Genomic DNA, 24998 nt, shown 5'->3' on the forward strand with positions numbered 1-24998 from the left:
CACAGGCCAATTTTTCTCTTTCTCTATCTCAGCTGTTTTTGAGGTAAATGATACTTGGAGTCCAAGCTGTTGTGATACTTGTAGAGGAGGTTTACACACAAGTAATGTTGGATTAATTGTGAGAGATATGTATAGCACTTTTTCCATCTTGCTAGCACTTAGAGTGGTAGAAACAAAGCATAGATTACTTTTTTCTAATTTCAGTTTACTAACAGTGATTTACCAATAGTTTCCAAAAGTAATTTTAGTAGTCTACTTATGCGAAGGAAACAATTTATATGTAGAATCGTGTAACAGTTTGGGTTGGAGGGGACCTTAAAAAATATTTAGTTCCAACCTTCCTGCTGTGGGCAAGGAACGTGGGCAGGAATAAAGTGCATATACAATGTAAAAACCTTCTACCACAGGGACAATAAGGTCAGAACAAACTGCTGTTGGTCAAGATAAACCAAATGAACTTTACTACAGGAGTAGGTAAACCACTCTTCTTGTCATCCATTCTGGAATGTTCATTTTAACATAAATCTTATCTTAATAAATATGGAAAAATATAACTTGGAACCCTTAAATCAGACAAGTGCTGTTTCTAATATTCTCTCTCAGAGAGTGTCCAGCTCCAGGCTAAGAAGGTGCATGAGTCATCAAAATACAGAGTCCAAAAAGAGAGAATCTTAATAATTGTCAGACAAAGTGGTTTTAAATCCTGAGAAATACACTTTGTAACTAGCTTTTTACAAACTACTCTGTGATCAGACTGAAAGCAAAAAAGACACGTTTGTTTTGTCTGGGAGGTTTTTTTACTGCAGGGCAGATGTGAGGAGTGGAATTGATTTCTGGAGGTCAGCTGCAGGTAATCAAATAGGAAAATCCATACTACAACATCGAAATAGTAAAATTGCTAACTAGGATAGGTCAATACATTGTCTCTGAATATGTAGATGTTAAATAATATGCAAGATACCCTATTTTTGACATATAGCACACATCAATATGTTGTACACTTTGAAAGTGTAAAGAAACCCTATAAAGAAAACCCTATAAATCAAATAAATTAATTTTCAGCATATTCATTTAGAAAGAAATGTGTTTGACTTACCAGAAATTGACACACAAAATATGAAGCCAGAACCTCTTGTGGTATACACACTTAGTTTTAAAAGCCTCTTAGATTGCATGGTTTGGCTATCACCTCATGGTAGTTTATTCAGTGTATAGCCTACATTAGCAAATAGTGCACAGAGACAAGGGTGGCTCCATAGGGTGAAGAAACATGCTGAGGGTGCTGTATCTGCACACTTCAGGGTCATTGAGCTTGGGATTTTGGTTTTTCCTTTTGGACTTGCTCCAGTCTGTTCCATGGACTCAAGTGGCTCAAGTTGGTTAGTTCATTTCACCTAATAGGGGAGGAGTTCATGTTCTTGAGAGGCTTCTCATGGATGCAAACCAGAGAAAAAGGAAGTGGGAAATGGTTGGAAATTTGTTTCAAAAGCACATTTCTGACCCAAGGGAAAACCCAAATGCAGATGTGTCCTTACTGTTCCCTTAGGAGAAGTGTCAGGTTCCTTGTTTTTGGCTAGTCACCATGCTGGTCACAATTTCATTTGGGAAAAAATGAAATATACTTCTTCCTTTTGTTTTCTCTGTATAAGATGCCTGGCTGCTTTCACTGGAAGCTAAGCAAGATTCAAAACAATTTTAGGGAAGGAGCCAGCCATTCATACTCATTGGCACAGTATTTGTCTATAACAAGTGTTTATCATTACACGTTTGCCTGTGTGATTCCTTCTTTTTTATGTGATTATACATCACTTAAGGTGGAGTTTAATTCAGAGAAGAAGTCTTTACTATATGTCTCCCATACTCAAGGTTGTTTGCTATAGTAAAAAACAACTAGTACCTGAAGTGAATCATCTTTATGGAATGTATTTTCACCCTGAAGTACAAAAGAAATAATTTGCTCTGCCATTTATGCATAAAGTATTCCATTTAAGCTTTCCAGAACAATATACTGTACACTTAGCTAGCAGTTTAAAAAAAAAAATCTCACCATTACATCACTATATCTATTTATGAGCAAAATTCTGTTTAAAATTATGTGTTGCCATTGCAAGAAACTAATTCTGGTTATATGTCAGTGTCCAAATTCACGTAACAACAGTATGCATTGTTTCTCTTTGTGGTGACAAGGAATGTAATTAGTACTGGTCAGGTCTAGTCAAATGTTCAGGCACATAATATATTCTGACTCCTTAAAAGCAGCAGTGACATCTGTGTAATACTGCTGAAAGGTTGGTTGGTTGGTTTGTTTGTTTGTTTTAGCCAAGCAGCAGGGAAATTATGTTTACAATGCCCTTGCAAAAAGTATCAGCTCTTCATATCTGAGGGTGCTTTAACAACATTTTGGGTATAATTTTTCTTGTCTCTTTATACATGGGGGATGACACCTTTTAAAAACAAACAAAGTTCAGCCTCCAAACTCACAGTTCTGAAGTGCATGTCTGGCTAAATAAGGTGTGACAGTGCCCTGTAAATTATTTTTTTTTTTTGGGAATATAGCATCTTCTACTGTATCAAGCCTAAGTTATAATTGTGTTAAGATTGTATTGGATGAATAAATGTCACAAAACTTCTGGGCAATGCTGCAATGTTATTTTCAGTTTCCAGTGCTCCTGACAACAAGATTGAAAGATTATTACTGTTTTTAGCAGTCGGTCTTACTTCCTGGTACATCTCCTCCTTCCATAAAAGTTAGTGTATGTTGTTGAGGGGATTATTTTTGTGTGCACAGAAGGACTTCAGGAAGAACGGTATAGCACTAAACTCTTATGGCATTAAGATGGGGCTGACACCTGAAGTAAGTCTATCGTGTTATTGTAATGGAATTGCAGAAGTATATAATTTTTTCATTTAAATGCTAGTTCTTATGTATTTATTTCATTTTCAGTTGTTCCTTTTCATATGGTGGGTTAAGAATAGGGTGCCTCCACTGAGTTTCAGTAACATTAACTACTGATATGTCAGCTGGTAATATTCCAGCTTTACATGAGGCAGCTACCTGCTCAAATGTCAGACCTGTTTGTGAATACAGAATAGCTGAAAAAGGGCCTAGAACTTAGGTTTTAAAGGCACCTTAGTCTTGTGAGTACTTTTAATAGAGAGTTGAAATTTTAATTTTCCTAAGAACACATTGTGAGCAACTGTGTGCTCCCTTTAATGGCAGGACACCCAGTAGCCACTCAGTTTTTTTCCCTTTTTAGTATATTATCCATTCTTCCTCATGAATAAAATCTCTTTCAATAGTACAAAGCAGTCATTTTTATATGTAACCCAAGAACACACTTGACAGATGGAATGTTAATATTGAAGACCTGGAAGTCTAGTTTTAAGCCCACTGGAACAGTTATTGAGTGGCATTAAAATAAGCAAATCTCAGAAATCTGGTGGTCAGTAGTAGATAAGATGTGATGATTTATACAGCATCTTGTTAATCAAATATATTAAACTTAAAATAAATATGTAAATTAAAAAAGACAACTGTACATGTGTTTTTCCATATAGTACTATGTCTTTTTCTTCTGTTCACTTTTGGTTTTAGGCTAGCACGGTTTTTCATACTTTGATTATTTTTTTTCCACCCCATATTTTCTTGGAATATACACCAATCAGCACAGAACACAACCTTCTATGTAGTATAGCATAATCAGAGTCAGAAGAGCTATTTTTCTGTTTGCAGGCCAGTTCATTCCTGCATTCCAAGTAATGATTTCCTACACTTTGGGCTGATTCAACTGCCAATTGGAACCTGCATTGTAATTAATGTCTCAGTGCAATTTACCTTTTAATAACACAACACTTTTAGCTTCCTTTCTCAGTAAAACCTGTTGCCTGTGTAATATTTTAACTGGTATATCTGTCACTGGATAGCCTGTGCACTACTTGTGCAACACAATTGAATTACCAAGCCAGACAGATTTTTGACTACCAGACCAATTCTTATGATCTAACCCTACCAGAGATACGAAGTTTAGCATTTTTGCTAAAGCTGTTTTGTATCTTTATGATTTTTGGGAACAATGAATGTGCACAAGAGCACCATTTCCTCTCTTTCTGTACCCAAGCTAAATGTGTTATCTCACTGGTGCATGTTTTGAAAAATGTCCCTGCAGTGGTATTGAGGGGTAAAAAATGGTTCCTGTCTCTGAAAGAATGGCTCGTGTTTGCTGAATACTGGCACCATCTCCACTGCTGGTTTCCTAGGCACAGAAATTACCTTGATGTGTTTGACAGATAATCAAACCAGAGTGGAAAATGGGCACAGCTACAATGGCCACTTTTTTAGGATAGATAGAAAGGTTTTAACAGCCAGATTACAGCAGGACTTCCTTACGAGAGAGTTCACAAAGAACGCAAATGGTTTACACTTCTCATCTGGGTGTATGAAGTTTCTTAGATGAAAAGTTAAGCTCAGTTTCACAGAGTGCTCATAACACAGTCCCTGTGTTAGCTCTTGCACCATATTTCTTCTTCTAGGAGTGTATTAGATTACATTGAAACTAATTATAAATGCTCCTCTATATCAACCTGAAAGACAGAAAATATTTGTGTAAATCTGCATTTTCAGATTGTTAAGCTTTGAAGGGAAAGTAATAAAAATATTGAAGGGTTGCAGCTGCTGGTGATGGTTCCTAGTTATAGCTCTCCATCAAGTTACCCAGAATGAGGTTTAAATTGTAATGACAACCTGCATCCTCCCTGTAATGTTACTATAGACAAAATATACCTCTGAATATTTTCATGCTAGAACCGAAACTGGTGCTGGTTTTTGTGTGGTAGTGTTGTTGTTGTTGTTCTTGTTATTCCCCCATCCTGTCCCCTCCATCACCTGTCTCCCCCCCATTTTTTTTTTAACTGATAATTCTAGTCTTACAGAAATATGAACCCTTGCAGCATTTAAAACCGTCCTCTTTTTTGTTTTCCCCTCCCCCTCAATATGAGGGACTGTTCAGTCTCGGAAAACCTAAAGCTTGTCTAAATGCATTTGTATTGATACAGCCTGGAGGCTGTCTGTGTGTTGAATACATAGCAGTTTTTGTTAAAAGAGGCAACTATTCTCTTTTTGCTTCACATTCTTGCCTTGACATATATGTATGTTTTTAACATTTCTAAAAATAAGCAAACATTTCTTCAGTGCATATGAGTTACTTTTGTATTCTGAGCATTTCTTTTCAGTACATCTGTTAGTTCAATTCACTGGCAGATTAAGTTAGGTTTTGGGGTTTTTTTCATTTTTAACAACTCAGTAATTGATAAGTGTGGTGGAAAATTTTAAATTGCATTAGGAATTTTGCCAAGAGTAGAATTCCAGGTATCAGTGATTACATATTACACTTTGGATAAGTTGGCATGTACATTTTAGCTTCTTAAATAGTAATTGTCAGAAGTAGTTAAGAAAATTAAGAATTTTCAAGAGGTACTATATCAGTAAAATACCCATGTTGTACTTGTAGAAAGCAAATTAAATGTCTTTAAGAGCTACCTGGCAGATCTGTCCTACCAGCTGCTGGGAGCCACAGATGCAGAAGCAGTTATCTGGTTTGGCTGCCCAGGAGCTAGAAAGATATAAATATATGTGATACATTCCAGTTTTAATAAATAAACAAATTATGGGGAAAACTTTATTGTATAAATACCAAAGTTTAGAGATAAATATATCTAAATGCACACATATAAAAAATACATCTATACATAAAGAGCTGCTGACACAGAACTTCATGAGAAGAGCCCCTGCCATTTGATACGGTGTGATAGTGATTTATGCTCCGGCATAAATCTGAAGCAATAGTCTTGAGTTAGAAGCTAGATCTTCTTAGGAAAGTAGAGTTCACACAGATGAGTCGTTGTTACCTGAATATACAGGCATTTTCTGGTATTGTTTTTGAATCTTAACTTAGAAAAATAGCTCAACATTTTAAAGTTGTGCTTAATTCGGATCATTTTTCATTTAAAATATTCTTGTGCCTTCGTTTCAGTGGGATGTTTTATATGTTTCTGTAGAACTGGACCATCTGTTTCTCAAAGAGCAGGTCACTGATAGGATTGTGAAGGAGCTGGTCTGCTTTTGCTCAGGAATGACTTCAGACAGAAAGGAGCTCGCTATTCTTTCATACCTGAGATAAATAGGACTCTCTTTCAAAAAAAAAAAAAAAAACCTTTCTTTGTCTGCTTTCCATTTTCTTTTGTTGCGATCAGGAGGGACAAAATTTGGAATTTGAAAATATTATAGAAAACATCACTTAATCTTAGTTCTTTACCTGTGGTTATTTATTTCCATTTACCTTTGTGTGCTGTGTTGTAAAACACTGACTAAATTCCAGTGGCCTTGCATACTTCGTGGTAGGCATAACTCAGTAGGGTTCATTTCATATACAAAGGCTTCAAGGCTACAACAGCATTTCTCTACCTTTTGGGAACTTCCCCTTCCAAGAGAGATTGTTTGGATAGAAGAGCTTCCATATGAACTTTTGTGTTTAAAGGTACACAAAGTTGATGATTAAACTGCAAACAGTAGGATGCTTCCCAGAAGAGGGACATTGTTTCTCTAAATAAGCTTTGTAATGTAAGATAAAAGTAAAGCTGGTACATACCCTATTACTGGAAATATGTGAATGAGCCCAGGAGAGATGTTAAGTATGAAGGATTTATTGCATTCCTGGAAATGCCATCTGCTGTAATGTTCTCTGCAATTCAGCAGCCAGGTCTTGTGGAGACTTGGAGAGATGTGCAACCACTACCTATGTCCCTCCTTTACTCCACTGTGTTCAGGACTTGGAGTTACAGTTCCTGATGGTGGTTGTTACCAGTTTAATTCTCAGTCACATACTACTGTGTTTTCAAAGCAATGTGATACAGGGGTTTTCACGAGTAAAAAGCATTATGAAAATGGAATAAAAGTATAAACCAGCCTATTGTGATTTAAACCAAGTGCATACCTCAAAATATGATTTCTCTAGTAGCTATTAAACTGTGGTGTATATATTGGCAACCATTGTTGTCCACCAAGAAACCTAATGTCTCATGTCCCTCGTCTTTGCTTTTAACATCTGTTTTCAAATGTTTCTTGCTATCCCTTTGCTCTGAAAGGCATCACCTTCTTCAGCATGTTCTGAGTGCCCAGTACCAAACCCGGGCATGAAGCTGCTCTCACAGGCAGCATGGCTCAGAAACCTTGCCTCTCTTGTAACTAATGTCTGCTTTCATTAACACCTTACTGCCTTACTGCTTGCATTTTGGAGCTGTTTTAGCATACCTACTGCATCATCTGAAAATGTATTTTAATATCTTGGTTAAGAATATCTGGTATTGGAAAAACATTATAAACTCTAAAGCAGAACTTTTGAACATATTTATGTAACACTAGGCCTGCTTTTCAGTGAGTTCATGGAATTTCTCAATATTCATTTTACCCTAGCTATGATTTTTTTTCTAATTACTTACCTTTACCATTCACAGATTGAATTTGCTAAAAAAGTACTTTTAAATGCTTATTCTTATATTGTTATAATTATTTGGCAAAATAAAAAATTCCACATGAAAAAATAAGTTTATGTTCTATTGTTTAAACAAGCTTGATGTGTTTCCTGAATGCATGTGTGCTCTTTTAAATTACAAAACATATTTCAACTAATTGGAAAGAGGATGTAATTACAATTAAATTAGTTTTCCTTGTAATCTCATCCAAAAACCAAACTCTTTTAATTCCCTTCTTTGTTTCCCTACTAATGAGAAATTAATAATTTTCATAATTTTGGCAGCTGGGCTCTCCCTGTCTTTGTCACAGCAGAATTATCTTTCAGGGATCTACCTATGTAGAACTTCCACCACTGATGGTGTCATTCCAAAGAAACACTGATGAATTGTTATTGTTTCCTCTCCTGTTCTCCTTCATAATGACACATCTCTAGGGTACCTCTCCTCAAGAAAATAATATGGCAGTGTCTGCTATTAAAAGAATAGCTCTGAGGTAGAGAACATTCCTTTGCAGACAAGCATTGTGCACTTTTACAACTGGCATGAAAATTTACTCTAAGCTGGTCTTTGTGGTTTTTTGCCCCATGGATTGATGTGATAATGGTTGTGTTTGCATGCTATTTTTTAAGCAAACACTTAGTTTAGATGGATTCTAAGCTGACCAAAGGCTGTTCAACCAGAATCAGTACTGTCCTGGGCTAATAGACCCTGATTTACAGGCATGCATATTCCTGCAGCCTCAAGTCAAGCTTAGTGTGAGAGTCAAACAACCGCATTTTTGCCTGTCACCCTTTTGTAGAGATGCCCTGAATCTGGTCTCTGCCTCTGCCTGGCAGGGTCAGCAGCAGTGCAGGGCAGTGCTGCAGTGCTGTATTGCATTGACAGGGCCATAGATGGGCATTTGTGGGATGCTGCTGGCCGGGCGCAGCGCCATGTGACTTGGCAAATGCAAATAAAAAGGTCTCAAGACATGACACTCCTACTTGCTTTCAGCACATGTTGGATAAACATAGTAGTGTTGGAGACAGCTAAGTTTCTTCTATATTCAACACCTCATTTACAATGCTAAATTTTCCCCTTTTTTGTTTTTTTACCTTAGTCTGTCTGTAATAAATCAAAAAAAATTGAGGGCGATTATGATGAAAAATAAAATAACTATTATTTGTTAATAATTTTACAGGTATTGGACAGTAGGTCTGCAAATATTCAGGCCAAAGATGCAGAATGAGGTGAAAGTAATAATCTCACAGGGTTTTCTCTGTCCAGTCAGAAGTGACCTGAACTGTTGCTGTCATCAACTAAGCAAGTCAAATGTTGACGGGAACTAAAATTGTGTTGTTTTAACTGGTTTAAATAAAGGTGACTGTTAAGTATGTTCACAAAAATAGAAGAATAATTTTCAGCCTGTGTCCTGTGGAGTGAAAAATTGAACTGATAGGGATTTAGAATCTCTATTATCAACATGAAAAAATGAATTATAAAATTTACAAAGTGAACTGTAACTTCCAAATGTTCTTGTTGCTAATTTAAGTAAAAAACATAATCTCCTTTTAATTGCTGAAATTTGTATTGTTAGTGAGACATTGCTAGAATTGAACCATCTTTACAACAATACCAAAGAAAGGCAACTGTAAAGTATAAGTTACTGATTTTTCGGTTTTCTGCCCTAAAACAGCTTGCTCCCCTTTTTCTTATCTAAGCAGTCTCCTTTGGCCAGAGATCATAAGCAGAATTATTGTCAGAAAACATTTTCTGGGAAATGTAGATGGCTGGAATATCAAAATTAATCTTCAAGTGGAAAATATGATGTTATTACCATTTCTAATTTTGTTGCTATCAACAAAAGTATATTGTTGTGCCAGAATCATACATTCATATGCCATGCCTTAGGCAAACTGCTTCTAAAATGTCTGCTTAGATGACCTAAATTATATATAAACAATGACATAGTTGTATACAACTAAGTATTTATATATTACATATACAGAAAAGGTATATGTGCATATGCTGAAACTTTGTGGATATTTGGAGTATTGAGATAAAGTTACGTTTTCCAGATGAAAAAGGATAATTTCAAGCAAATCAGTCTGATGTATTGTCACATGATAGACCACACAGTTAATTTTGAGCTTAATGTCTTTCAAACAGCTGCATTGAGACAAAAAAAAAAGCCCCAGTTCTGATTTGCTTCACTGCTGAACATTTTACTTTTTTCTGTCTTTTTTTCCCCTTAATTAAGATTCTGAGCACTCCTGCATATTAACTTTTTTAGTCTCTATTCTTCTTGCTGTGATTTTCTGCATTTTTAAATAAAATTCTTACTTCCATTTGAGCTGATAGTACTGCAATGCCTCAGAACTATATTAAGTATCTACTAAGATTCGTCTCAGGATCTACAGTTGAAAATAAAACTGGGGAGAAAAAGTGAGACTAAAGACCTGGGGAAGCTCAGTTCACAGCTTCCCTAGGTTACAGATGCTTCTCAGAAGTCTTTGCTCATCTACATACATGGATGATTCTAACACAGAAGTTGGTCCCTTGTCTCCAAGTACTCCTTAAAAGTATGGCTGTAATTAGGTCTGCCTGATTGGCCCACAGAGTCTACAGCAGAAATTCAGCTAAGGCTGAAGTTAGGTAAATATTTCAGCCTTATTATTGAAACAGGGCCATTGAAAAAGAATCACAGGAAACAAAAAGAAACCCTGTTAAGAATTTCAGTACTTTTACCTTTAATTTCATTATCTGGATTGTGCCTTTAAAATATCCTAAGTGCTTCAAATTGCCATATAATTTACCTTTGTGAAGACTTGATGGTTCTGTTAAATTTTATTATGCATACCTTTTTCCTTCACCTTGAGGACAAAAAATGGGTTTTTGTAGCCATGTGTTAACTCTGAAGAAGTAGGGCTATTCAACATATGTAAATGCTTTGAACTTTCCCTCTCTTTCAATTTTCCTGGACCCTAGACCAGTGGAACTTTTACCTCCTCCCCAGCCAGAGCTGCATGTCTGATCATGTTTTTGTCTATTTTTCCTTCCCACAGGGACCCCCAAAAAATACAGCAGCTGCAGAACCAAATTCGTCTGGAGCAAGAAAGTGGACAGTGGTATCGTCACCAACAGCAACCTGATCATCATCAGCACCCTCCCTCTTCTCCTTCCTTTCCTCCTCCCCCCTCCTTCCAGGAGCTTGAGTCCAGCCAGTCTGCCACCTCTCCCGTGCCAATGAGTATTCTTAACTCTCATACTTCCCCAACCATGCAGTCTTCCAGCTCCTTCAACTATGCTCGGCCTAAGCAGTTCATTGCTGCCCAGAACATCAGCCCTGCTTCAGGTTATGTGACTCCATCTTCTGGGTCATCTACATCTAGCCTTCCTTCTCCTATGTCTCCAACTGCTTCTCAGAAACAGTTTGGGAGAGTGCCAGTTCCTCCCTTCTCTCAGCAGTTTGCTCCAGAAGGGGAATATGCCTGGTCTCCTTCTTCTCCATCCCCTCCACCCCCACCTCCACCTGTCTTTAGTCCAACAGCAACATATCCAGTGTGCGATTCCTTTCCACTTCCACCTCCTCCACCCCCTCCTCTTCCTTCACTTTCTTCACCTTCCCACAGCCTGTCTCCAACTCCAAGATTTCCTAATTCCAGCCAGTCTCCAGCAGCTTTTCTCAGCTCCATGCTGCCATCCCAGCCACCACCCATTTCTGTCAACGCATTAGGCCTCCCGAAAGGAGTGACGCCTCCGTAAGTATCAGCTGATGAGCTCCTTGATGTACTGCAGATTGTAATGAAGATTATTGCACTTGCTTCATTTGTACTTTTCTGGGGCCCTTTGCTGTTAGCGGTTATCTGAGAGGGAGAGATGTGTGAATAAATTGCAAATGCTTCTGTGCTAGAGATGTGAGATAGTTTTTTAACCCTCACAGAAGTGAGATTCTGAAAGAGCCCTACAGTAGGAACACAAAAGATGAGAAGCTGAAGCTTTAAACTGGAGTTTAAGAAAATGTGAAAGCAGGAGCAAAAGGCTCTGCAGGCCCAGAGCAGTGGAAGCAGATCCGAGAAAACTCTTCTCATGGCCCAATTCTTTCAGTCACATCTACAGTGATATTTGCAATTTGTGTTCCTATTACATCTGCAGGTAGAGCACTGTCAAGTAAAGAGAGTGTCTTTCAGAAGTCCCTATAGCTTTGTGATAATGAAAATACAAGGTGTTAAAGTATACAGCTGATAACAAAGTATAACAGTTATATATATATATAACAGCCATTATAGTTCATTGGCTTTGGCTAGAGATTTTGTTCTGAGGAAGTTTGGGAAAGCATTTAGGGAGGGATTTAAAATAGCAGTGCGTAAAAACAAACAGAATCCCCATCCCTAACAACTCTGCACACTTATTTTCCCCTTTTGTCTTCTCTAAAGGCCAAAATAGTATTTTGGAGCATGTCAGCTCCCATCATAGATCAGTTTTTTTTTCCACTGGCACTAGACTCTCATTCCATCCTTAGAGAACAAAAAGACATGCTGAAGAACAAAAATGAGAATAGCTGTATCCAAGGCTTATTTATAACTTTGTCCAGAAGTTTGACTAAACATATCTACAGTATCTAGGTGACTTGCTCAGCTACATACTGTTGCAGTGGGAAATTCTGTTATTTCAATCCAAGATATGAAAAGGAAGAGAAAGAAGAAAGAGGACAGATATCTAAGTAATAAGTCATGTATCTGTTTTAAAAAGTATTTCTTTATCTTGATTTGTTTCATACAGCTCATTATGGAGTCTGGCCATGAAACATTTTTAGGAGAAAAATTAATAAATAGAACAATTTGCCCTTGCAGTCATAATAGTTGTGATTTTCTACCTACTGTGTCCTTTGCACTGGCTGAGTTTCACCATTGATACTGAGCACTGAAAATTGCATGATTAATTTACTGACAGCTTGACCAGTAAGCACAGCCTACTGAAGCCTGCGATTACCCTTGATTTTCCAAGAAAGGGTTCTAGTCCAGCAATACAACTCTGACAAGAGCTGGATTCATTTTTGAGCTCACCTCTGTGTGCTGTGAGGGTAATAGCAGCAGCTTGAGCCTCTGCTGTGTCCCTCTTTCCCTGTTACTCTGTGCTTATGAGTACACATTCTCACTTGAGGCATTAGTTGTGCTCTTCCTCATTCCCTTTGATCTTTGGACAGAGAAACAACTCTGAAAAGATTCTTCCTCCTTTACCATGCCCCTCACTTCCCCAAGTGCAGCAGCCAGTCTGGGTATTCACATGATGGTGTGTCTATGTATATTCCTCCCTCCCCCACCCCAACAAGGCAGCAACCTCAGGGTCTGAGCTGAGGATGAGGTAGTTGGCTGTTTTTCTGCATTCCCTCAGGAAATAAAGTCCAGATGGGAGCTGGATCGTGTTAACTATACTGAATGTATGTGTGTATAATTTATGTGTGTATATATATGTGTGTGTGTATACATACATACACAGTGAGCATTTGTCATCTGAATTATAACATTAAAGCATGGTAAAATATGTACTGTGTGATGCAGAAAAGCCATAATCTATTGTTATGTATCTTTGATGCCAATTTTTCCCTGGCTTCTCCTTTTTCAAGTTACTGTGTAGGTTAATGTCTGGTGTGTCTTGCTGAGTAAATTACTCTGTTTCCCATAATTCTAATACCACTCCTGAGCAGTTCCCCTGGCCTCCATTTCCCCCTCAGCTTTAGGTCTCTTTGCTTTGTGCTGTAGCCTTAATTCTTTTTTTTGGCCCCTTTCACTTTTTGCTTCTTTTCCTTTGTCTTTTGCTCGTTCCTCACAAGTCCTCTTCAGCACAATTATCTTTCTGAGACATAGTTTCTGAGCTCTACACACTATTTCATAACTTCTGTGGTCTCACCATTTTGCCATGATCTCCAAGATCTATTGGTTGAAAATGATGATGCTGTTTCCTGACAGTGTGCTTTACAGACTGGGTGCAAGAAATAAATTGCAACATTCAAAGTTTTGCTCAGCAGCTGAAATATTAGTCAAGCCATTTATCTTCAAAGACTTTGTCATTGCTAAATCTTGGCACAACCACAGATCTGCTCCTCAAAAGCAGAACTTGGTAGGCATCTTTTTTTTCATTTTTGTGTTGTGGTAGGAACAGAATAAAGGTAAAGTAATAAACATTGCTGGTGGAGGCAGTTATTTTCTGAAAATGGACAAAGGCAGCACCAGTAAAGTTCTCTGTGGCTGTATTCAAACCAAAAGTCTTTGTTACTCCTCTTGGAGTCAAACCTTCTGTTCATCAACTTTCTTTGGTCATTTCCTTTCCCATGCACTTATCATATTTGTTCTACTTAAAAGAGAAATCTATCCATGGAGGTGCAGGACAAAGCAAGAGGAGCTCAAAGATTTGGCCCAGCCCCATCTTTGGCATAATGCACTGAGTCCTGGTGTGCCATGAGGGATGGTTACAGGCTCTTCAGGGGGGATAGGCAGGGAGGTTGGCACTGTATGTAATAGAGGATCTGGAGTGAATGGTGCTTACAGTTGGCAATGGCACAGTCAAAAGCCTCTGGATAAGGGTTAAGGGACAAACAAGTAATGCAGAGGTCATCGTGGGAGTCTACTATAGACCTCCTATCCAGAATGGTGATGCTGATGAGTTATTCTTTAAGGAACTAAGGAACATCTCTAAGTTAACCACTCTTATCCTTACGGGGACTTCAACTTGGCAAATGTTAACTGAGAATACCATACAGCTAATACAAGTGGGTCCAGGAGGGTCCTAAACATGATCACTACATGGTGCAGACACTAAGAGAGCCAACTCAGTAAGATGCCCTCCTTGATCTGCTGCTCATTAACAGAGAGAATCTTATGACTGAAGTGGAAATTGGTGGTTGTCTTGGCCACAGCTACCACAAAGCAATTGGATTTAAAACTTCAGACTGCTTAGGGAACTAATGAGTAAGGTCCCCTGGGAAAATATTTTTTGATGATGCTGGTGTACATCAATGCTGGTGACTTTTTAAGCACCACCTCCTATGGGCACAGGAGCAGGCAATTCCAAAATGTTGGAAAAGGAGGCAAGGCAGAAGGCCAACTTGTCTAGGGAGGAATCTTCTTCTAGAGGTAATGCAAAAAAAAGTAAATGTTTGACCAGCAGAAGCAAGGTGACATGGGAGGACTACAGAGATGCTGGTTGCCTCCATAGGGAGAAAATTGTGAGGCAAAAGCTCAGTTAGAGCTGAAGCCAGCCAGTACTGTGCAGCACAATAAAAAGGAACTTTTAAAAATATGCTTGTTACAAAAGGCAGTCCAAAAAAAACCAGTGGCTTGTTAAATTATGAGGGTGTTCACCATACGAACAGGGACCTAGACAAGGCAGAGGTGGTTAATGCTCTCTTCAGTCTTCAGCACCAGTCATGAACTATGGGGGTCCCAGTGCCCTGAGTTGAAAGATGAGGATTCTGAGAATTATAAACTCAGAGTCAGCTCTGAACTTGTGAGGGAATCACTGCTCCAGCTGGATCCCTGTAAGTCTATGGGGCCTGATGGGATTCATCCAAGAATCCTCAAAGAGCTGGCTGATGTCATTACAAGACTCCTCTCCATGACTTTTTGAACTGTTTTGGGAATCTGGAGAGGTGCCATTTGACTCAGTGCTTGCTAGCGTTGTCCCAGTTTTCAACAACAGCACGAAGGAAACTACAGGTCTATCAGTCTCATTTCAGTGCCTGGTAGAATTATGGAGAAGATTACTCTTTTTATTGAAAAACACCTGAAGGATAATGCAGTCATTTGCCAGAATGGCTTCATTAGGAAAAAGCCCTGTTTGACTAGTTTAATTTCCATTTATAACAAGGTAACCCTCCTAGCTGAGCAAAGGAAGCCGGTTCATGTAATCTCTTTGGACTTCAGTTGTCTTTCATGCTGTTCTTCTGGACAACATGTCCAGCATTCAGCTGGATCAGCACATCATATGATGGGTGCTCAGCTGGCTCATGGGTCAGGCGCAAAGAATTCCAGTACATAGAGTTACATCAGGCTGGCAGAGAGTCACCAGTGGAGTTCCACACAGCTCCACTGTAGGCCCAGTGCTCTTCATAAATGATTTTGATGCAGAACTCAAAGGTTGCCGGTGCTATTAAACTGGTGGGAACTGTCAGCTACCTTGAGGGCAAAGAGACCCTACAGAGAGATCTTGACAAATCAGAGAGTTGAGCAATCACCCCCAGTATGAAATTTAATGAAGGCAAGTGCTAGATTTGGCACCTGGGACAGGGCCATCCTGGCTATACCAGAGGACTGGGGGATGAGAGGCTTGAGAGCAGCTGTTTGGAAAGGGACTGGGGGTCCTGCTTGATGGAAAGTCATTGTGCCCTGGCAGCCTGGAGAGCCAACCGTGCCCTGGTGGGCATCAGGCACACCATTGCCAGCCAGGCAAGGGAGGGGATGGTCCTGCTCTGCTCTGCACTCCGTGGCCTCACCTCCAGTCCTGTGTGCTGTTTTGGACACCCCAGTACACAAAAGACATTCAGCCATTAGAGAGAGTCAAGAGGAGGGCAATGAAGATAGTGAAGGGCCTTGAGGGAAAGCTGAATGGAGAGTGGCTGAGGTCACTTGGTCTGTTCAGCCTGTGGAAAAGGAGACTGAAGGGAGACCTCACTGCAGCTACTTCCTCATGAGGGGAAGAGTAGGTGCAGGCACTGACCTCTCCTCTGTCGTGACCAGTGACAGGACCTGAGGGAATGGTCTGATGCTGAGTCAGGGCAGGTTTAGGTTGGATATTAGGGCAAGATTGGATATTTGGGCACTCAAACAGGCTCCCCAGAGAAGTGATTACAGCACCAGTCTCACAGGGTTCAAGGAGTGTTTGGACAATGCTCCCAAGCACACAGCGTAACTCTTGGGGTGTCCTCTGTGGGGCCAGGAGTTGGATTCAGTTTTTCTCTGAGTTATTCCAACTCAGAATATTCTGTAGTTCTCTAAGAACATTTCTAACGCTCTCTTCAATTCCTGTGTCCTGTGGGACTATGAACAGTAAATACCATGCTAATGTTTCAACATTTTCCTTGGTTTTGAACCCTGAGATTCTGTGGAAGTGACTGCATTAGCTAAACCAGTTTGAACCAATGAATATTCTTTCCAGTTAAATTTGGATGGATTTGGAAGCATTGCAGTGGGAATTGTTAATTTGTTTGGAATGAAGTTTTTTGTGGTTTGGTTGTTTTGGATTTTTTTTTAATAGCATGTGGTCTTACAGTCTTGCGTGTATTATGGGAATACCTACTTGTGAATTTACTACATTTTATTTGGACATTAATATCTACTAATTAATCTTTAAATATTTTAAGCATTTATTTGCAACAATATGGTGAGTGTTTCCCTTGAATAAATTATATCTCGATTTTCCAGTAAGCTCTAGACTTTTTATAGTGACCAGTATTTTCAAGCTGTGGCTGTGGTGGTGTTAGTTGAACAAGATTTGGCAATAACCTTTTTTATTAATTGAATAGATTTGGTAGACTTTGTGTCTTGCTAGAGCATTGTGTTATTCAGCAGAAGAGAAGTGCTAGTGGAACTGCATAGATAATTAAGTACTTAAGGGAATTATGAGCCCTTGTCAGTAATTTCTGAGGTAAAACTTGGCTGGCGTAAGTTTGTAGAACACTGTTCTTAAAAATCTCAGTTCTTTCCTTCTTTACCTAAAGAAAACTCCAGGGTGGGTGGATCTGTTGTATTCACATTAGCTTTTAGTTACAAAACACTTTCAGGGAAGAGAGTTAATGTGACAGAAACATACAACTGAGGGGGGTTAGTTCACAGTTAAGTTTGTAGAAGCTAGAAACTGATCTTCTCTCTTCCTAGAAAAGAAATCAAAAAGTTACATGTGAAGGAACAGAGATAAGTATACCTAAAAGTTCTAGCCAAGCACATACATTATATGTTTACATGAGCATTTGTGAAAGCACAAATAATCCTGTGAGAAGGATTGGTTGACTATTTATTTAGTGAATATTTGGTTTTAAAATGTATAACACCTGCCACTAAAGGGTGTGAAATTATCCAACCTGGAAAATGGGATCTCTTTTTAAGTGTAAGAAATATATATTGTTAGCTATACATATATCCTTCTGAAGGCAACATTAAAAATTAATTATTTTCCTTAAAACAGACCTTTTCTTAAGTTAGATACCTTCAGTAATACTACCTTAGTTAAAAACAGGAAAAAAATATGACTGTACAGAATTGGTGAAAGAACATGAATTATAAGTTACTATTTCCTGGAAAAGGATGGAAAATGGAAAAGAAAGCATTATTTGAATGCAAGGCATTCCAAATTACCTTGTAGAAGGTAATTAAATAAGCTGCTTTTATCATTCTGCACAAAATTTAACTGCTGTCTCAGTGACCTTTAGAACATTAAATCCAAATCATAAAGGAGATTATGTGAGAATCGTGAGAAAAGCAATATCAGAAAGGGATTGCACTTTTTTCCCCTTTGAATCAGAGCTGCTGATCTGTTCTTGCAGCTGTGTACTGTGATTTGTCCATTGCATTCTGTCTCAAATGCAGTTGAAAGAAATATTTTAGGAATCGTCATGTTCCTTTTAGTCAACCTGCAATGATGGTGACCACTCTCAGGAAAAATACACTTCTCTATCTTATTGTCTTACAGCCTTCAACACTCTCCCAGCACAAAAGCCAGCTTTCATTTTAGAGTAAACTGCATTGCTCTCTTATGTAGATGGGACTTATACTTTTCCGGTTTCTCTAAGTTATGCTTGTCACAACTTTTTAAGAATGGAGGTTATGTAGGAAGAAGTACCTTGATTAAGAACTCCAGAATCAAACTGAGAAGACAGGTCAGGGTGTTTCCTTGCTACTGAGAGAGAGAGAGACTTCATCTCTCTTTGCTGCCTATTCCGTCATACCTGGAGGTATTCCCAGATAACATATTGGGAAAATATAACTAAAGGCAAGTATTGCTGTGACTGGAAAAATTCCAGAAAATATCAGTGTTTGCATTCATTCTCAACCTCCAATTTTGTTAAGCTATTGCTCCTGCCCATTAAACAATTTTTGTTTAAATTTTATTGAAAATTTTCTTTTCCCATAGGTTGGATACTACTTGTGGCTGTTATACCAACACATGAGGGGTTTAGCTGTGATATCACACCAATTCTTGTTGGTCGTGCTAAGAAACAGTTCATATTGGGACTTTGTGTTTGCAAGTGCTTATCATAAAATACATCCATATCAACTTTTCTGAGATATGATGAATGCATGTTTGTTCCACTTGAACTTAGAAATCCAGGTTGTGCCCCAGATCTAATCAATTAAAGCTGTGCAAAATTAGAGCTCAAGGATGTAACATGGAGACACACAGACATAAGCCTAAATAACAGTATCCTGACAATCATTGCATCTGGAAGTATTAATTTTCAAGATATGTATTATCCCATTCTTTTTTAAAATTGTATTTGCAGCTACTTAAGAATATTGAAGATGGCAGTGAACTTAACTAAGAGAATTAGTACATGTATTTCCCTATTGAAAAGACAGAGAGGCTGTTCACAGCATGGCTTTGATGCTTGTTTTAGTCTGCAGGTTTTTCTTTTCAGGCTACTTAATTGTATAACTTCTTTATTTTAAACAGATCTGAATACCACAAAAACATCTGTGAGTGTGAAAGCCAGGTACAGTGCTTGATAGTTGTGGATACCTTAACCAGTAACACCACATCAACTGGAATTAGTTGATATTTTGGATATGACACCTTTTCCCAGTCCAGTGTAGCTTTTTCTTCACATGCTTCTCGCAGTTGCCTGTTCTTCTAAATATTTCAGGACTTTGAGGATTGTGCCAGCCTTTTCTACATTCAGGAGCAGTTGGTGCTTTAGTTATTTCTTCTTGACCATCAGTTCTAGCATACTGCTGGTAACAATCAGAAAAAATGCAGATTACAAAATAAGGATTTGATTTTTGATTTGATAACAAAATACATGCACATCTTTTGAAAGGCAAATGGTGCTTATGTAGCTACAGTAACCAGTGCAGCATGAGGCAGAGAGATAGCATGCTCAGGAGGGGAAGGAACTGAACAGGGGAATGAAAAAGTAGTAATTCTTCTTTTCATGAGTACAAATGCATTTTTAAACATAAGCTTTAGAGAAAAAAAGTGGTAGCAGTCAAGCACTTTGTAGGTGAGTTGTACTCTTTTTTATCTAAACATTAAGAGGGATCAAAGATGTTCAGAAATTTATATTGTTCATTTCTGTCTTAACATATCCAGTGCTGAGACATGATTTATTTTTTTCAACCACAGTTTCAGAACATTGCATAGTAGAAATAATTGAACCTTTGTTACATTTGTTCCATTTTCTGGAAGTCATCCTTAGTCAGGTCTGTTCTTCAGGCATTGCCTTAATTCAGATGCATGTAACATCACATTACTGGACACAGCTGAAGCTCCTGGTCTCCACAGCATGTATGACAAGATCAGACTAAATTTTATTATACAGCTGCAGCTTCAAAGTTTGTGACCTGTTACAGTGCTTGTAGTAACTTTGCTTTTACAGTAAGCAAAAAAAGTGTGAAGTGAGCAGGAATTAGCTGTATTTTTGGAAGGCTTTAGTTTTAAAGGAAAAAAAAAATCAAGTTACTGTTCATTACCTCAGTACCAGAGAATTAATTTGGATTTCTGTGAAACTAAGCCATATTGGCTGCAAACAGGAATTTGTTCTTGGAAGGATAACAACAGCCAGCCTGTTGCCCTTGTTTACACTGTAAAAGGTACGTAGGAAAAGAGAGAATTGCATCCAGCATGCACTCTGTGTAATTAAAACATAAAAAGTACTGCTGGTTTGGCTTTCATTCTAAATAAATGTCAGGGCAAATATTCAAAACTAAGGAGAGCCAAGTCAAGGCTGCAAAAATCTTTGCTGTCAAAAATCTCTGTGTGAATTAAGATGACAGTTTTGGAAATTTCATTGCACCCTTTCTGACCAAAAAATTCAGACATTTTTTGTTTTTATCTACACCTGGATTCAAGCCCCCACTGACTTAGGTGATGTGTATTTCAGAGGTGCTTAAAATCCATATGAGTTGCAGCCTACTTCCCCAGGCTGTTCATTTCTCTGCACACTTGTGGTGATGGTTATGTGCTCGAGACTGATGCTGTCAATAGCCTGAAATACGTTGTCTCTTGCTAGATTAAAGCAGCAAATCTGAAATTTGCCTTGGGCAAAGAATGAACATATGAATACATAAATGAATTGGCAGATTTTTTTGTTTGATATTATCCCTGAGAGAAGACAGAAAGAAAGCTAATGCGTCACTGAGGACACGAATCTTTGGAGCTAAATGCATCCAGATAAGGACATGTAAGGATGGTGGAAAATATTTGCAAAAGCAGCTGAAGAAAGTTTGCTGCCAGGCTGTCTTGCCATGTAAACCATTACTCAGGCTGAAAGGATCTGTGCTTTGGAAGATAGATTTACTAAAATCCTTCTATTTGTTATCATTGCTTTGTAGACATTTTGAAATTCATCCCAAGAATGTATGTCTTAAGAGTTAACTTGCTGTGGGGTATGTATGTATGCATATATATATATATATATATATATAATATATATATATATATATGCAGACATGTATCTATTTGGACAGTTTTTAAAGTGTATATATTTAGAGAAAGAGATTCTGAAGAGGGGGTGGAAACAGAGCATCTGCAGGAAGAGCTGTGTTTCCTTATGCACTGCTTGGAGTTTTTTGTCCCAGTTTAAAATAGTACCAAAAGAAGAAGAGAGAATCTTTCCAAAGGTATTTGAAGAAATTTTGACCGGTGCTCACTTTTATAGTTAAATTTTTAAACTAACTGCTTCCTTGCTTAAATACTTAATAAAGGCACGATAATCTACTTTTCAGGCAAGTTGCCTTGACTAGGTCTTGGGTGACACTTCCACATGGACTGTGCAGAGCTCAGGATCATCTGACACAAAACCAGAGATCTGGGAGGTTGTTAAGGACTCTGTCTCTCTTATTAATAGTTCCCCAGGATCCCCAGGCCATTGTTGTCATATTTGCATACCTTGTTCTTAAATAAAATTCCTCTGTAACTTTGCTACCTAACTTGCTTCAGTGTTTAAATGTCACTGTTGTAGAGTGGAGGAAGGAGAGTTCTACATTGTTTGTGTCTAAGCTAGGCCTGTTCTTCTTCAAATTATTGTGACTTATCATCCTCAGTGGACATGAAGAATGATTAAATACCAGCTTTTTTCTGATGTCAGCTGTAGTCTGATTTCTGACATTTCATTTGATTTGCCTGTCTCTCTTCATTCTCCTAATTTCCTGACGAAATAAACAAGAATTTTTGCCTCTCTGTGTGTGACGTAGTTTGTCACAAAAGCTGTGCTTTTAAAACCATCGGGTAGTTTTCCTGTTCTAAAACTTTCCAGTTTGCTGTATTTTTCTTGAAATGCAGTGGTAAAACTGGATTCAGTGTCTAAGAGCAAGGAATACAGGAAAACAGCTCCATTTCATGTCTTATGCTGCCATGCCCTGGAACTATATTTCTTTCCCTTTTGAAATAATAGTGCTATTTTCCAAGTTTTCATCTCATAGATTCTCAAGAGCTGCTTAACATGTTAAGGCTAATTTTCCATTAGCATTGCTATCATGCTTTGAACATTTTCCTGAGTTTCATCATTAGAATACCTCTAGACAAATCATGAAGATTATTATAAGTGGCAGTTGTTACCTGCAAATGAATTACAGCCTCTGCAAATTAAGTGTCAGCCAATTTGAGAAATGTGTTTCTCTATTTCACTTTTCCAATTAAGCCCAAAATCCTAAGTGCTCAAATTAGTATGCAGAGCTCTTTGAAATGCTTCATTGGACTATATTATTTTGGTTTGATAGAAAAAGAAATCACTGGTTATCTCTGAATAGCTGAATATTCAGACTGAATAGCTTTATGCAGCCATATCATAGAAACTTCAGCCAGGCTCTGTTTCACTGATTTACTAGGGGAGCTTACAGCAGCTCCTGAAGGCTAACTCAGAAGCCATAAACTGAAATGTATTAAAGCTACTTCTTGTTGCCTGTTTGCATGCCCTTCAGCCAGACAGAGAGATAAACATGAGGTTTGACATGATTCAATTTTCATTTTCTTACTATCCAACATTGTTTAGAAATGGACTGTGATATTGTTTTTCTGTGGATGTTGAACTTACTAACTTTAAATTCTGTGGGTACTCATTTCCCTGTGAAAAATGTGTGTATTTGCTTAGGGGTTTTTGTTTTCAGGCATAATCAATAGTGCTTCAGAAAATCCTTTACTTGAAATCCACTCCCAAGCACATAGCACATTCTTTTTTTCATACACTGTTGTGACTTACTTGGGTTAGCTGTACATTTCACCTTCACAGCTTATTGAGAGAGTTCCAGGCATAAGCAGGCCTTTTTCTGGTAAAACTCTGTTTATTAGTCAAGTATCAAATTTGTGAGAATGAGAAATAAAAGCTGTTTCTTAATGTATCACTTGGAATTTTCAAGGGAGGGTGCATGTCTCCATTAAAAGCTGGCACAGGTGAAGCCAAACTTGAAATTTCCTGCCTTGAAGTTGGCTGATTTTTGGCTTGGGTTTTATTTTGTTTTGTTTGGGTGTCGTTGTTTGTTTGTCAATTTATTTTTTTTTTGGCAGGGGGTAGCCTAAAAAGTGACAAAATTTGGTTTCTGGCAATGCTGGCCTAGGTGATTAAGGGCTGGGAGGTGAAGGGAAGGACTGTAAGGGGAGAAGCAGATGGCACCTGCCCACTCGCCTTCCAGCAAATCTCAAGCCTACCTGAGTGACATTCCCTTCTCATCCACTCTTTCCACTCTCTCCTGTCCATTTTCTTTCCATGTCTTCCTTTACATTTACTGTACCTAATTTCTGGAGTTATTGAGGCATCTTTTTCTTGAAGAGACCTTATCCCTGCCTCTTGACATTCTCTTGTCTCCCTGAAGATGGGACAGTTTTCCCATCTCTTCCCCAGAACAGAGTGGAGGAGACTTGCTTTCTTATTCGTGACTGAGAAGACCCCCAGCTGAAAGCTGAGGGAATTATTCTACTTGGTGGTCACCAGCTAACAGATGAATATTTCTAGGGCAAAGGATGTAGTTCTCTGTCTCTTTGTGAAATTAGGCAAATGTCTGCTCTTCTGCTGTGATTTAATGTAAAAATGCAGTCCTTTTTACAAGAATTTCACTGTTTTCACATTTTACATTTAGTTACAGCAATGGAATATGAAATGTTTTAGTTAGGAATGTTTCCAACTATTGTCTTCTGCATCTACTCACTTAATTCCTTTTTGGCTTTTGACATTATATGTGTGTCTTTTCATATTTTCTAATGCTAGAAATTACCATTCAAAGCACTTGCTGAAGAATGAAGTCTCTCTATCCATAAAAACATAGAATTTAATATTATCCAAGAAAATTTGTTATCTATGTATGATTCTTGTTTAGAATTTTGGCACTGGTAATTAAAATATTAAGTTGAGTATTGGAAATAAATTTGCCCATTACATGCTAGTCTGATTTTTTTTTCCTATCCCTGTCATCTGTGTTTGTTTATTTATATGATTCAATTCCATGTTTTCCATGTCATTCCCATGTAATGCAGCTGAGCCCTATTTACTCAACAGAGGTTTAAAGACCCTGTAAACTAATATTGAACCAGTTATAAGTGCAGAAATGGGGTGTGCTACAAGTTTTAAATATGATAGCAATGCTGATTTCTTCACAACTGTGTTAAGAACAGCTGATCTCCTGTAGAAACCACCCATGTTGGGCATTTCCAGCAATAAAGCCATGATAACATTACTGAAAAGTGTTAAATATTAGTGCAGTCAGGAAAAATAAAATTTCCTGGACTGTTTAAGAAAATGGGAGGAAAATTGCTGAAAGTGCAATTCTATCCTGTAGGCTGATAAGAGGAATAAATTAACTCTGTGAATGTGAACTGCTAAATGGTTGCTATTCCACTGGGAAATCTTGCTGCTGAGAACTGCTTCTCAAGGATGACTTTTCTTTCTCCCAGTGTTCCCCAGGCTGTGAATGGCTCTTCTTTGATCAACAGCATTTATATGTTGCCTTATGGGTATGTGTTCACTGAGATATGAAGAATAAACATGAAGTTATGCAGTTTTTGCAAAGTTGTACAAGGAATTAGTTAATAAATAATAAATGAAATTAATAATTAACTGCCTTGTCTTACATCTTCCTGATCTTTATTCTGGTACTCCACAGGAACCTGGTTTATCTTCCATCCCCACTTATCTAGTCATGCTTTCTCTTTCATGTTTCTTTTCATTTTGCTTTATTGCCACTGCTCATCTGTGAGTGTACGGTGTTTACAGCCATTGCCAAGCAATCCTGAGGGCTATTTTAACTAAAGCCCAAATAAAGGATAGTTTCATCTTTGTCCTTAAACTAACCATT

General features: G+C 38.1%; 1 protein-coding gene across 4 annotated transcripts in view; it reads left to right on the plus strand.

Annotated features, from left to right (window-relative positions):
* Positions 1-24998, plus strand: part of PALLD (palladin, cytoskeletal associated protein) — a 181336-nt gene that overhangs the window by 131755 nt on the left and 24583 nt on the right. For all 4 annotated transcript variants that reach the window (XM_050973493.1, XM_050973494.1, XM_030239041.2 and 1 more), the window contains one exon: positions 10572-11267. In XM_050973493.1, coding sequence (XP_050829450.1) covers positions 10572-11267 — 696 coding nt within the window. The remainder of the gene's footprint in view (positions 1-10571; positions 11268-24998) is intronic.

This window comes from Serinus canaria, chromosome 4 (assembly GCF_022539315.1).
Source record: "Serinus canaria isolate serCan28SL12 chromosome 4, serCan2020, whole genome shotgun sequence".
Taxonomy (NCBI): Eukaryota; Metazoa; Chordata; class Aves; order Passeriformes; family Fringillidae; genus Serinus; species Serinus canaria.